The 13,445-nt window shown below is 34.4% G+C and overlaps 1 protein-coding gene across 2 annotated transcripts in view; it reads left to right on the plus strand.

Moving 5' to 3' along the window:
* The window catches only part of zdhhc1 (zinc finger DHHC-type containing 1), a 20,184-nt gene extending 10,192 nt beyond the window's left edge, over positions 1–9,992 (plus strand). The window contains exons 8-11 of one of the 2 annotated variants that reach the window (XM_056461767.1): positions 731–822; positions 4,457–4,571; positions 5,734–5,836; positions 8,220–9,992. In XM_056461767.1, coding sequence (XP_056317742.1) covers positions 731–822; positions 4,457–4,571; positions 5,734–5,836; positions 8,220–8,743 — 834 coding nt within the window. In that variant the 3' untranslated portion in view covers positions 8,744–9,992. The remainder of the gene's footprint in view (positions 1–730; positions 823–4,456; positions 4,572–5,733; positions 5,837–8,219) is intronic. The other variant, XM_056461768.1, reaches the window with a different exon arrangement.
* The last annotated feature ends 3,453 nt before the right edge of the window (positions 9,993–13,445 follow it).

Here is a 13,445-nt window from a genome sequence, read left to right on the forward strand (position 1 = left end):
TACTGTGTTTTTTGTATTTTTAAATAAATGAAATAAATATTTCACAGTCCTTTTTTAAATATATTTTGAAAAAAAGTGCAACCATGGTGTGCTCAAGAGACTTTTATTATAAAAAATTTAAACAGTAGTGTACACACTGAACTTATGTAACAGACAAAATAGCTATACAATTCTTTTGCAACAACCTCTTACCTAGACATGCTGTTTTCTTTTCTTTCTTTCAGAAAGGTTATGTAAGTTGACCCCAGTCTTAACTTCATAGTAGCTACACCTCATGAGAACATTGAGAACTGTGAATATGACTTCACTTGATGAACTGTTTGTTTTGGCTGCCTGTTTGAAATGTTGTGGTGGGCAGGGCTGCCATTTCATCTTACATGTTGCCACATACACAAGCACACATGTGCCATGAGTACCCACACCCAAAAGACACATATTGCACGCACATACTCTTGGATTGTTGCGGATTTGTTGAATGACAGGTTGTGTTGCTATAATGAATGTCTATGCGTAATTGAAGATTTGGTTCATAAAGCTTTTTTTTAAACTACTGCTGATTTTTATCATTGACCTCATATTTTATAATCAATTTTTTTAATGTGTTTGTTTTGTTAGTTTAGCAAGTTTTGTTTCGAGACCACTCAATAATATTACTAATGATATGTATGCTCTCTCTTTGTCCTCAATTTTATTTATTTATTTATTTCTCTTTTATAATGTTTTGCTGCAGCAGCAGGTCAGTTACAGTGGGACACTTGGCTACACCAACCCTGAGATGGAAGTTGAAAATCCAAAAGCCATGACTTCCCAAGAAGGAGCAGTGTAAGTTTTGCAAGCTAATTAAATGCTTAAAAACATCAGTAGGTTTTCTTGCACCGCTGAGAGACACAGATATTTTTCTGGTAAAGATTTACATCAATTTCACTAAACTGTATTTCAAAATGAAACACGAACAGTCAAAATTGAGCATTTTGTTTTGTTATATGTTGTTTTTTGATAATTATTTTAACAAAATTAAGATATTTGGTCAAAGTCCCTTTAAGGCAAGTAATTTCACTCGGTGACCATCTTGGGCATTCTGTCTGGATGGGGAAACATCAAGTTTACGATTACATTACATATTTGCAATCACCAATAAAATAAAGTAACATGTCCTATAAGTTTCGTTTCTAAACATTCGAATCAAACAACATCTGCATTTTTTCAGGTTGCCGAGCTAATGCGTATGTGCACTCAAAAAGAACGAGATTGTGACACCAACCTCATTTATGGCCATGTTACACATTCTCGTCTTCTGGATAATAGATCGCACTGCTCTTCTGAAGTAATTTACAACTTGGTCTTGATGGCGAATGTCCTCCAGAAATGACAGTGACTCTTTGTTTACAAGTTTGTGGGTGTTTAAGTAATTGCTGCTGTCATGTGATGTGCGTTTGACAGGACAGACTGTACCTCGCGTTCGTTTCATACAATTTACGAAACAAAAAAAGCTTTTGTTATTAAGTAAAGTTGGTTCATTTAAAAGTATTTCAAGCTTTATTTGGATATATTTCTTATGTCTGTGAAGAAAGTATTCGCTAGGATTCCATTTTGTTTTCTGCCCACAAAACCTGTCATAAAAGCACACGTCTGATCCAAGTTTCTCCCCTGAAAAAACGTCAGTCTATAGCGATCGCTGATTGGCTCCTGTACTAGTAGGCGGGGCTTCATTCGTCATATTGACCGTTACACTTTTCCACATTCAAAACTGTACAAGTGACATGTCATGTGTATTCTATAGTCTTTGATTTAGATTACTAAAAAGAATTTTCTTTTAAATAAATGCTACTGTTTTGAACTTTGGAAGGATCTAGAAGAATGCTTCACGGTTTCCACTAAAATAAAGCAGAAGAATCACAAGAGAAATAAAAAGTGTATTAATTACTATTACTACTACTACTACTACTAATAATAATAATAATAATAATAATTCAGCTCAATATAAAAATAAATACATTTTATTGGGCCAAACAAGTCAATGGAAGGGCAGGAAAGTGATTAAATGTCACTTGGTGAAATAAGTGTATAGAAAAACAGTCTCCCGTTCACACACAGCTAGTCTTTCTCTTCCCATAAGCATGCTCACTTTATTGGCTGCAGTCCAGTCCAGTCAAACTCTGCACATTTTGTTCTAATAGTGGCTTAAGGGGATGATTGATGGTGACTCAAAAAATACCAATAAGCTTTTTTTTATTAGCCAATTATAGTATCATGTCAGTACTGTGAGAACTCTGCTGGGAGGGAAGGAAGGATATCAATGCTTTTGTTTGGAGGTTGAAATGTGAGCTAGAGGATCAGTTGAAGATTACAGAAGTTTTCTTTTAATAGGTTTTTATATCTGGAGACACTAATCCATTGGTTCCTTATACAAAAGTATGCATGTTGCAATAATCCTCATTTTGCTAAGCTTTTTTCAATTGAGAAGCAAGTGTTTGTTAGATGTTAAACCTGTAGCTAATCCTGACTGGAGCAGTTCTGCAGAAGCAGGATCTGTTTTGCTCATGTTTTCGGTTACATAATAAGAAACAGCCAGTGTTAACAGTATTTCGTAATGGCGATTACAAAACAGACGTTCACATTACTGTAATGGTCGCAGAATTGTTTCTAATAAGTTTGCAGGTTATTAATGTGTAAAAGCCTCACTGTTAAATTGTGATATCCATCAGAAACAGTTGTTATTCATGATGGGTTTTTTATTATTTAAAACCGTAATGATGCTTTGAAGATAAAGGCCTGCAGGGTTTATATGAGATGTTTAATAAAAGTTTAAAGAACTTGTAACTATGAATACTATAAAATATTACTGCTGGAATTTAATAATGCCTCTCTAAAGCCATGTGTTGAGTCTGTTCATCTGATGTTTTGCAAACTGTCACTTTAGGATCAGGTCTGTTCAATCAGTGTTTCAAAGCTAGAGCTGCCTGGCCTAGGAATAAAAATGATCATAATAAAACCTTTCATCAGTCAGAAGCAATAATTATCACAATAAATGTCAAATCTCGTTTAGAGGCACATTTTTGCTCCTGAGTTTTTTTGAGAAACCAAGCAGTTAATTGTGGCTTCAAACTAATTTATTGTTACATGACAAACTCTTGCCAGACAGGTGAATTAAGTCTTGCTCCAAGCGCTTATAAAAATATATTTTGATGACAAATTTCTTCAAGCATATGTTGAATAATGAAGAAAACAGCTGAAGTAGAAATATAATGAATGTAGAGATATGTATTTCACAAAATGCTTATTTCTATAGGGTTCTTTCTTTCTAGCTGCCTAACAATTTTATGGTCAATAAATGGTAAAATTGAATGTTGCGTGGCATGTCCAAATGTTTTGACGTCTTTATGTGGTTGACAGACTGATTGAGTGATTTACACGAGACGTGACGCATTCAATAAGTTGTAATGTTTCTTTCAACACCGTTTTTAATGTTCGTTCATGTTTGTTTCGTGTTGTTACTGTATGTGCCTCTTAAGTTGAAGCTCCTACAGCAATCTGTCACTGTACATTAAAGAGCAACAAACACACATTTATTGACTATATTTCATGGTGATTTTTTTTGCATATTAAAAGCAAATAAAGCCAAAGCACATGGTGAAAAATTATTTTAGCATAGTTCATTTATCAACAGAAAACAGTATAGATTTAAAAAGGGATCTTGAGGTTAAACAATTAAGAGAACGACTTCAGCTTCCAAAATTTCTATGCATCTTTAAAATCATGTGCAGAAGCTTTATTCTTCATCATTCTACCATTTCAAATGGTCTCATAAAATCTTATTTCCTGATAAATTAAAGATGGAACCTTCGTGAAATCGGATGTTTTTAGAGAAAGGCAGGATTACACTTTTAAATGGAGGATTTGCATTTCAATTTACTCTGTCTAAGGATGACATGTTAAAATTCATGTGCTTAAAATGTTGTCTTATAGCTTACCAAGATATGATTTTAAAGTTTGTACTTTTTGATGTGTACATGAATGGAACAAGGTCATTTTCAAAATAGTCTGATCTATATGTTACTTCCACATATGTTACTATTGTGCATCGAGTGTCTCTAGTTCAAGTCCCGACTTGTGGATCTTTCCCGATTTCATCTCACCTCTCTCTCTGACTTTGAAGGAAACAACCTGTAAATGTGGACACATCTTAAATTTGCACACCTTATATAACATTACATTATTTTTAAGATTTAAAAAATAATCACATAAGGTATAATATTTATTATAGCCATTTGAATGATGTGTTATTTCAGTGCTTTTGGGAAACGTTTGCAGTTGTCTTCAAACCATCATAGGTGACCGTGGACATATTTCTATTTGTATAAGAAGTCTATTGTATAACGTCTGATGGGAATTTTTAAATGAAATTAGATTTGTTGTCTGTGTATAATGTCTTTGATTAATTCTTGTCCCTCTGCAGGCGTTATGGCAATGGCCGGATCAGATGCTCATCTGAACACATGGATGAAGAAGAACACCTCCCCTCTGTCTTAACTGAGCAAAAAGCATCACCTCACCCTCACAAACATGCACAGGTTTGACACACTGGCACTCACACACCACAACCATAAAAATTACAGTAAAACCTACAGAAAAACAAATCTAATTTCTACATTAATTTAGTTAAGGCAGGAAAATAATATATATTCAATTTAAGCTTTTAGAAATTAATCTTTGAAGTTGTAGGTATATTTTTCGTGGAATTGTTTGTTTACAAGGATTCTTTGAGGAAATATCAAAGTAAGACAATTAAGTAAAACTTGGTCAACGTTCTGATACTGGTGTTTCCATTATTCATCAAAATCTGATGCAACATATGTAAACACCATCGGATGCAGCAATGATGATTTGTCAGCTGAATTTTTGCTGAACAAAATGTCTAATGCTGGTTGTCATTGGTCATTCTTAATTTCTCATGTTTCATAAAGTTCAAAATCAGTGAGATTGAAAAAGTCTCCAACCACATTTTTTTTTTATAAAACTGTGGTACAGTTTGAGTGTGAAGCCTTGCAAGCCCTTCACTTCTTAATTAATATTTTGATTAATTCAAAACATTGCATGAATTAAGTAATTCTTTATACTTGGATAATAATTTAGTTTTCTTGTTGCTTTTGCTGTTAGGTGTAGTAACTTGCTGTTACAGATGCCATGGCATCTGGGGTTCATTTTCGATTAAAAGTTACATTTATTATTGAAATTATTTACATTTATTTACTAAATTTACTTAAAAATGTAGCATTTTATACAAAAAAAACATTGATTGTTACTAGAGTTTTGTGGTGTGCTTCAAGAATTGAGGTCTCATCATTCAGTTAGGTACTGCAACTCATTTGTGTGGATATGTTATCATATTGTAACAATAGATCTATCTTTTTGGTTACATAATTGTTTTACAGTAGGTACAACTTCTTTTATTGTTTGAATAAAACTTACAAACAAAAAGAGTAAAATCTACTTGAAACAAAGTATTGCAAAGTAAAATTGCCAATGTAAGGAGTACACAACATTTCAACTAGCTTAATTCCATACATGGCATTTATTAAGGAAAAAAACAGAATGGAAAACTTGATATTTATTTTGAACAAAAATTTGACTTGTTTTTTTAGTGCAAACACAAAAAATTGATTTTAGAATAAATTGAGGACATTATTACATGACCATGGTCTTCCACAGATGAAAGTTTATTTATTTCCACAGAAGAAAAAGAGGAAAGTGCGCAAACTTGCAGCAGAGGTTAACGGCGACATGTCCATTGACACTAGCACCACAAGAGTCCTACAAAAGACTTCTGCTGAGCAGGGTAAGACACATTTACTCAATCCACTCATGACTGTAATGAATAGTCAAACATTTAAACAAAAGTAGTCTACAAAGACTACAAAGCTGCTTACACACGAGGGATACAACAAAATAATTGAATGCAGTGACGTGTTTTTAAGTGATTTCAAGATCAGAATTGAAATGAGAATAAGACATAGTGAAAGTAAATTGTGAATTGATATATTTATATTTGCAACAGATAATGTATTGTTGCATTTTACATGCTGAACACCAAAACCAAGACAGAAAGTGGACTAATCCTAACAGTGCGTCACTGGTTTAGGAGATTAGTACGTTATGGAAGACGTTGCTATGTTATAATATTAAACATTGTGGTAGATCTTGATCATTGAACACCCTGTTTGCTTTAGAGTGAAGTAACTACTATACTACAGTATGACACTTAAAACCAGATTATAGAGTCTTTATTTGATGTATAATTTAGCTTCCAGTGCTTTGTTCAGTGGTGGTTATATTGAACAGTTGTGCTGTCTTTAACTGCCTCTGTGTCTTGATAATTGTTTCATTTAAAAATTTTTGAAGCCATTTCTTCCACATAAGTCGACTAGTTCTTATGATGACACAAAGGGTCAGTGAATTAATAATAATAGTTAATAGTAATTGATTAATAATAAGATATGAATTAATAAACATTGCATTAAAAATGATCAACTCAACACGCTAAGTCACACTTTTGTCAATACTGTTTTTACCTTAACTGTGTTTATATCTCATAATTCTGACTTGTATTTTAAATTCACAGTATTGTTCTCTTTTGATCTATTTTTAAAAGTGATTATGGGAAGTTATGACTGTAAAGTAAAGTTAAATTGTGACAGCTGAAATTGTGAAAATTAAAACATAAACAAATTGAGAGCCAGCTCGTGTCATAATATTTAATTTTAGCATTGTGATTTTTTTTACAATTAACAATCTCATAATTATGATTGGCCAGATCTACACTGTAAAAGAAATTCTTGCTGGCTTCGATTATTTAGTTGAATCAGATTAACTTTTTTTAGTAGTGGTGTAACGGATCACACATCTCACGGTTCAGATCACATTATGGGTTTTTAGTCAGGGGTTGGACCATTTTTTCAGCTCAGCCAAAAAGGGGAGGAGACAAATATAATTTGCTTTCCATTTATTATAAAAACATATTAAAATATATTTAAAATATAATGAAGAAATAATCAGCTGAATAAAATAAATTGTAAAATGATCAGTACTTTGAAAACTTCACTGTAACTACTACTGTTGCTGATAACACTGAATGTAGAAATCTAACAATATAATTTGTACAACTTATATTTATTTTAAATCTAATTTTCAATAAATTATTCAGTTATTCACTCATAAAACTTCATGTTTTATTGCTAGATGTGTAATTTATGACGAATTATTTAGGGGCATATTTTTGATCGCTGGTTGTCGCTACCTATTAGTTACATAATGTAATTGCTGCCTAAAACTCTGAGTCAGCAATTTCTAAGCGTCAAGTTAAATGCATATGATGATGATTTTAATCTTTACCATAAACATCAGTGGTTTTATCTAAACTATAAACTGTTCTCCCAGTACTTCTGTGTTATTTGACTGTTCGTGACTTCATAACTAACTCAAAACACTAAAGACTGAATCTCTTTTTTGATTTATATGTTTTTCAAACACAGATTTGAATGCAGCGATTCAAATGATTGCTAAATGTATGCAAATCACCATCATTGATAATTTATGTCGTGTGGATTTTGAGATCTCGAACTTTTAGTGATTAATCATGCAACTTACAATGAGTGCATTAATACAAGCTGAACATGTAGTGACAGAAAACACCTTTAATAACCCACAAATTAAAAACTAACACCTTTTAAGAAACCCACCACATCCCAAATAACCACAACTTCTTCCATCATCATAATATTTTACAGGAAAGCCTAAATGCTTTCATACATGTGATTCGAATTACACAAGAGCCAATTTCTCAGCGGTCGTTACAAATATAGGATACAAGTGAAAAAATTTATTAATCCGTGGGTCACGCATGTTCCGAACCGTGGGTTGTGACCCGTATGAATCACGGATCAACAGTGATCCGTTACACCACTATTTTTTTTTCATTTCAACTTGCATCAATCAATCTGATTAATATTGAAGATCAACCTGATTAATGTATTCAAAAAATTTAAATCAACATAAAATATTTGTTGTCTTGACCTTTTGTCATTCCATTTTTATACAGGGTAGTTTGTTGTGGAAATTTGCTTTCATAAATAAGCGGTGTGTGTGTTTTCAGTGGTCTGTATTGCTGAACCAGTGTTTGAGTAGTTACCTGTGTGATTTGTGTCTGTGCTTTACACAAATAGAGTCCTCTGTAGCTGCCGCCACTGTGTCCTCTTCTCTCGGCCAACGCTTACCCTTCCCAGCATTCCCCCTGCGGGCCTCTCTCCCTCCTCTTGCCCCCGTACAAGCCGCTGGTCCCCCTGCTGAGTATCATTCTGACTCCGCAGAGTCTCTGGAGGAGATCCCTGTAGCGATGGCTCGGCTTGGCAGTGCAGCCCTGGCTGGAGCTCAGATTCCCACCACTACTGCTACTGCCTCCTCCAGCTACTCCTCCATGCTACAGTGCACTTTGCCCTCCTCAGCAGCCGGCCACTCTGCGCCCTCCCCTCAGCCCCGGACCAAGAGGAAAACAACTGCCCGTAAAGCGGCAGAGCAGAGGTTTGAGATGCTGTACCACAATCCATCAATGTTCATGACTCGAGAAAGCGGCGAACCAGCCATTCCTCCAGAGGAGAGTCCTCGAGCAGCAAAACGCAAACAGACAGGTAAAAAGAGAAATATTGAAGACGCTAAACCCAGTTCCAGGGTAGGAACCTCGCTGGCGTAGTGAACGCTATACACTACAAAGATGTCAGGAGACATCGGGCACATCTGCCTTGCCTCTTTGTTAAAAAGCTTGAAGATAAGCTGATTTGGTAGGATCAGATCAAAACTGATGTAGCCTATGCAAACACCACTGAACGTCAGCAATTAGGGTGGAAAGAATGTCTAATGCTGGTTGTCATTGGTCATTCTTAACAGCCCATATTGCAGGATGAATGCGTTTGACAGAAGTCTTCAATCAGAATCGCTTATATTGTATGTATTTAACTTTCGTAAAGTGATTAAGCCTTGGAATTGGGCCTTATATGAATATGAATTAGGCCGCTATATGAATCATATACTTATGTAACTTTTATGAATTACAGTGCATTTCACTATGACTTTGTTATAGCATTAACTGTAACACTTAAAGGGATGGTTAACTCAAAATTTTTATTTACTCTCTTTTCACTCACACTCAAGTGGTTCTAATCTTTTCATGAATTTCTTTCTGGTGATGAACACAAAACAAGATATTCTGAAGAATGTTGGGAAACAGCAGCTTTTGACATCCATAGTGGAAACAAAAATACCATGGAAATCAATGGCTGTATGTTTCTTTTGTGTTCAATGGAAGATATAAACTCACATGGGTTTGGAACAAGTGGAGGATGAGCAAATGAATTTTCATTCTATCCCTTTACTGCAGTGCTGCACTTTTAACTATTTATTTATGTATGTTAAATGCCAAAGTTGACTTAGTTTTCCATGATGAAACACCTGACCACTGATATTAATTTTCAGGGATTTTAGTCCATATTTATATATTATTATTCATTAAGTTATCTTATTTTTTAACTATTGTTGATGATGTGTTTTTTATAAGCTTTTACTTGTCTGGTTGTTTGAATCAGATCCAGTTGTGATTAGGTGAACATGAGGTATGTACAACAGATTTTACTTCTAGTGGTATATGAATGTACCGTCATTTCTGTCATTCCACTTTATGTACTTACTCAAGTGCTTTAGTCACGTTTATATGATGCAGTGCCACACGATGTCGGCATTTGTGATTGTAGTTCACTCCCTCCATCTCAAATGCTGCTCTGACAACCCAATAGCATTGTGTTCAATCTGTGAAGTCAGACATTGTTGGTACATGATGTTTTGGGTGGAGGGAGTGGTTGAATGATGGCAGGATGAGGAAGCAATATGATTTTTTTTTTTTTAAGTTTAAATAAAATCTATTTCTTTTTATTTGTTTTGTAACACGTCATCAATGGTTGTATGTTGTTTGCATTTATTTAAGGTTACTTTTATTTGTTTTTAAGCGTCTAAGTGGTACTGAACCCCTTTACCTCTCTGAGCTTCTCTGTCCTTACACACCTTCTCGTTCGCTCAGGTCAGCCAACCAGCTTCTCCTGGGTGTGCCCAGGACCAGTCGAAAGCTCAGAGGGGATCGGGCTTTTGCTGTGGCTGCATCAAAATTGTGGAATGAGTTGCCGTTGTATATTAGACAAGCCTCTTCCATTACTGTTTTTCAATCTGTTCTCAAAACCCACTTGTTCAGTTTGGCTTTTAGCACAGCGTGAGATCTTGACATTTTATGTTTGTTTATTTGTATTTTAAAGTTTGTTTACTCTCTGTTGTCAGCACTTTGGTCGACTGTGTTGTTTTAAAGTGCTTTATAAATAAAATTGAATTGAAGTTATTTATTTATTTTTCATTAATATATCTTTTTTTTTTTTGGTAAATTTGCCAAAAAGCCAATAAACTTTAATCAATGACTGCACTGCAGAAGACTTTGCTGGGTAAAATTATAATTTTCAAATCTAGTCACAATAATTCAACTCGATTTTTTTCAATTCATTTTTATTTCTATTTCGCTTTTACAATGTAGATTGTGTCAAAGCAGCTTAACGTAGAAGTTCTAGTAGATTGAAACGGTGTCAGTCCAGTTTTTAGAGTTGAAGTTCAGTTTAATTCAGTTCAGTGTGGTTAAATTTCACTGATGAAAGTCCAAACACTGAAGAGCAAATCCATCAATGCGCAGCTCAACAAGTCCCAAACCAAGCAAGACAGTGGTGATGAACAAAACTTTACCAATTGACAAAAGTGAAAGAAAAAAAAACGTAGAGAGAAACCAGGCTCAGTTGGGCACAACTATTTTTCCTCTGGCCAAACTTCCTGTGCGGAGCTGCAGTCTAGGTGCCGGAGGCTGGAGAACACTGGACGTCCATTGTGGAGAAGCTACAGGTGTGAGTAGGTCACCGGCTGGTGTTCAGGCTGGCCCACGGGATCAATGCGAAGACTCTTATGTCGCTGTGGTCTTCCAGGAATCAGTCTCATGCTCTCCGCTCCTCCATGACCGCCATAGCATCTGCTCAGGATACTGCCTGGTCCAGGATTATAAATACCTTGGCATCATTTCTTTACAGGTCTTGGATCTCACCAATGGCACGGCATAATCTTTAGAGGCCCTGGGGATTGAAGACTATAAACAGGAAATGACTCTTAAGGCTCAGGCTATTTTTGTTTGAAAAAGAATACTAGTTTATGATGTATAATTCAAATAATACTTGTAAATATGGGATCTGATTGAATGCCTTGTGCCTTCCAGTACTGTCTTTTGCCATTAAAAACTAGAGGCTGGATTTACTAACATTGAAACAATGATGATTTTGTGTGTTTTCGATCGACTCTACTGCATAGATTGGAGTTTCTATTTTAGATGCTATATTTATGAGGGAGAAAGTATTTCATAGAATCAATCAACATGAAGGTTTGCAGTAGTTTTCTAATGATTGTTCATCATAAAATTCAAAAAGAAATTTAATTACTCAACCTCAGGCCATTCAAGATCTAGGAGACTTTTTCTTCAGTAGAAGATTAAATAAGATTTTTAGCTGAAACTGTAGTCCTTGGTGATTCATGTATTGCAAGTCAATAGTTATCATTCCTTTGCGAGTAAAAAAACAGACAAAACATACTCGTATGAAGACTAAAGAAGTGAAACAATCAGACTGTGCAAGACATGTCAACACAATCTCACAGCAATTCGTAACTTTTTGATTTAGTGGATAATTCGTATGAATTCGTACGATCTAATTCGTACAATTTTGTATGATTTGCTTATCCCCCAATGACGGTTAGGGGTGGGGTAAGGTGCCTCCTTTTTAAAATCGTAAAATTTCATACGACTGAACTTGTACGAATTCGTACGAATTAGCCACTAAACTGACAAAACGTAAAATACGTAAATTTGACAAAACGTTTTCTGGTGGACATATCAGATAACTTACTTTTATTTGCTAAAGACTGTACAATGTCTGCAGCACCTTTAACAGACCACTGTTCCATTTCCTTAATAATACAAACAGTTCATACCTCATTAAAAACTAAGGGTTATTGGAAATTTAACTCTGATTTAATTAATAATGAAAAATTTTGTCTAAAAATAAGGGAGCTAATTCTAGATATTAAAAACAGTAACAATTTTAGTTCTAATAAAGCCAGATGGGAATTTCTGAAATATAAAATTCGTGAATTCTCTATTAATTATAGTAAAATACTTGCAAAAGTCAGGAAACAACAGGAACTTAATATTATTTACGAAATTAATAAATGTTGTAATGATAGTACATTAACTGAGTTAGAAAAGACAAAAATAATTTCTTTACAATTAGAACTTGACAACCTCTACATTAAAAAAGCTAAGGGTGCCTATATACGTTCTAAGGCTAAATGGATAGAAGAAGGTGAGAAAAGTACTTCTTATTTCTGTAGATTAGAAAAGAGACGACAACGGAATAACTCTATACTTTCTCTATTGATAAATGGCACAGAATGCTCAGACCCCACTATAATCAGGGAAAACGTTTTTAAATTCTACAGTGACTTGTATTCTTCCAACCTCTCTCATTCTGATTTAAATGAATTTTTTTGATAAAATATTACCTAATATTCCCCATATCAACAACGAGTGGCGAGAAGGCTGTGAGGCCGATTTACTAATTGAAGAACTTGACTCTGCTGTTCAAAAGCTTAAATTGAATAAATCTCCTGGTCCTGACGGTCTCACCGCTAATTTTTATAAATTTTTCTGGAATGATATTAGATCATTACTATTTGATGCTTTCCGTGAATCTATTGAAGATGGATCTTTAGGTCCAAGTATGAACCAAGGTTTAATCACACTAATTCCAAAACCTGATAAAGACTTAAAATTGATTGATAACTTTCGCCCAATCACTTTACTCAACAGTGATTATAAAATTTTCACACACGCATATGTTAATAGATTAAAAAAAGATATTCATAATTTAATTAACGAATCCCAGTCTGGCTTTCTGAAAGGTAGGTCTATTCATAATAATATAAGGTTGGTGATGGACTTGGTAGAGTACTGTGACTTAATAGAGGATGATGGTTTTATCCTTTTTTTAGATTTTAAGAAAGCCTTTGACATGATTGAGCACACTTTCATTTTCAAGTCCTTAGAATTATTTGGCTTTGGTGAGAAATTTGTTAATATTATCAAAATGATTTATGGAAATATGAATAGTTCAGTATCTCTCCCTTCTGGCACTACGCATAGATTTCCGATTGGCCGTGGGATAAGGCAGGGATGCCCTTTGTCACCTTTTTTATTTATTTTAGCGGTAGACATGTTAGCCACAAAAATTAAATATGATAATTCAGTGGAGAAACTAAATATTTTCGGAAAA

The sequence above is a fragment of the Danio aesculapii genome, chromosome 7 (assembly GCF_903798145.1).
Source record: "Danio aesculapii chromosome 7, fDanAes4.1, whole genome shotgun sequence".
In the NCBI taxonomy this organism is placed as follows: Eukaryota; Metazoa; Chordata; class Actinopteri; order Cypriniformes; family Danionidae; genus Danio; species Danio aesculapii.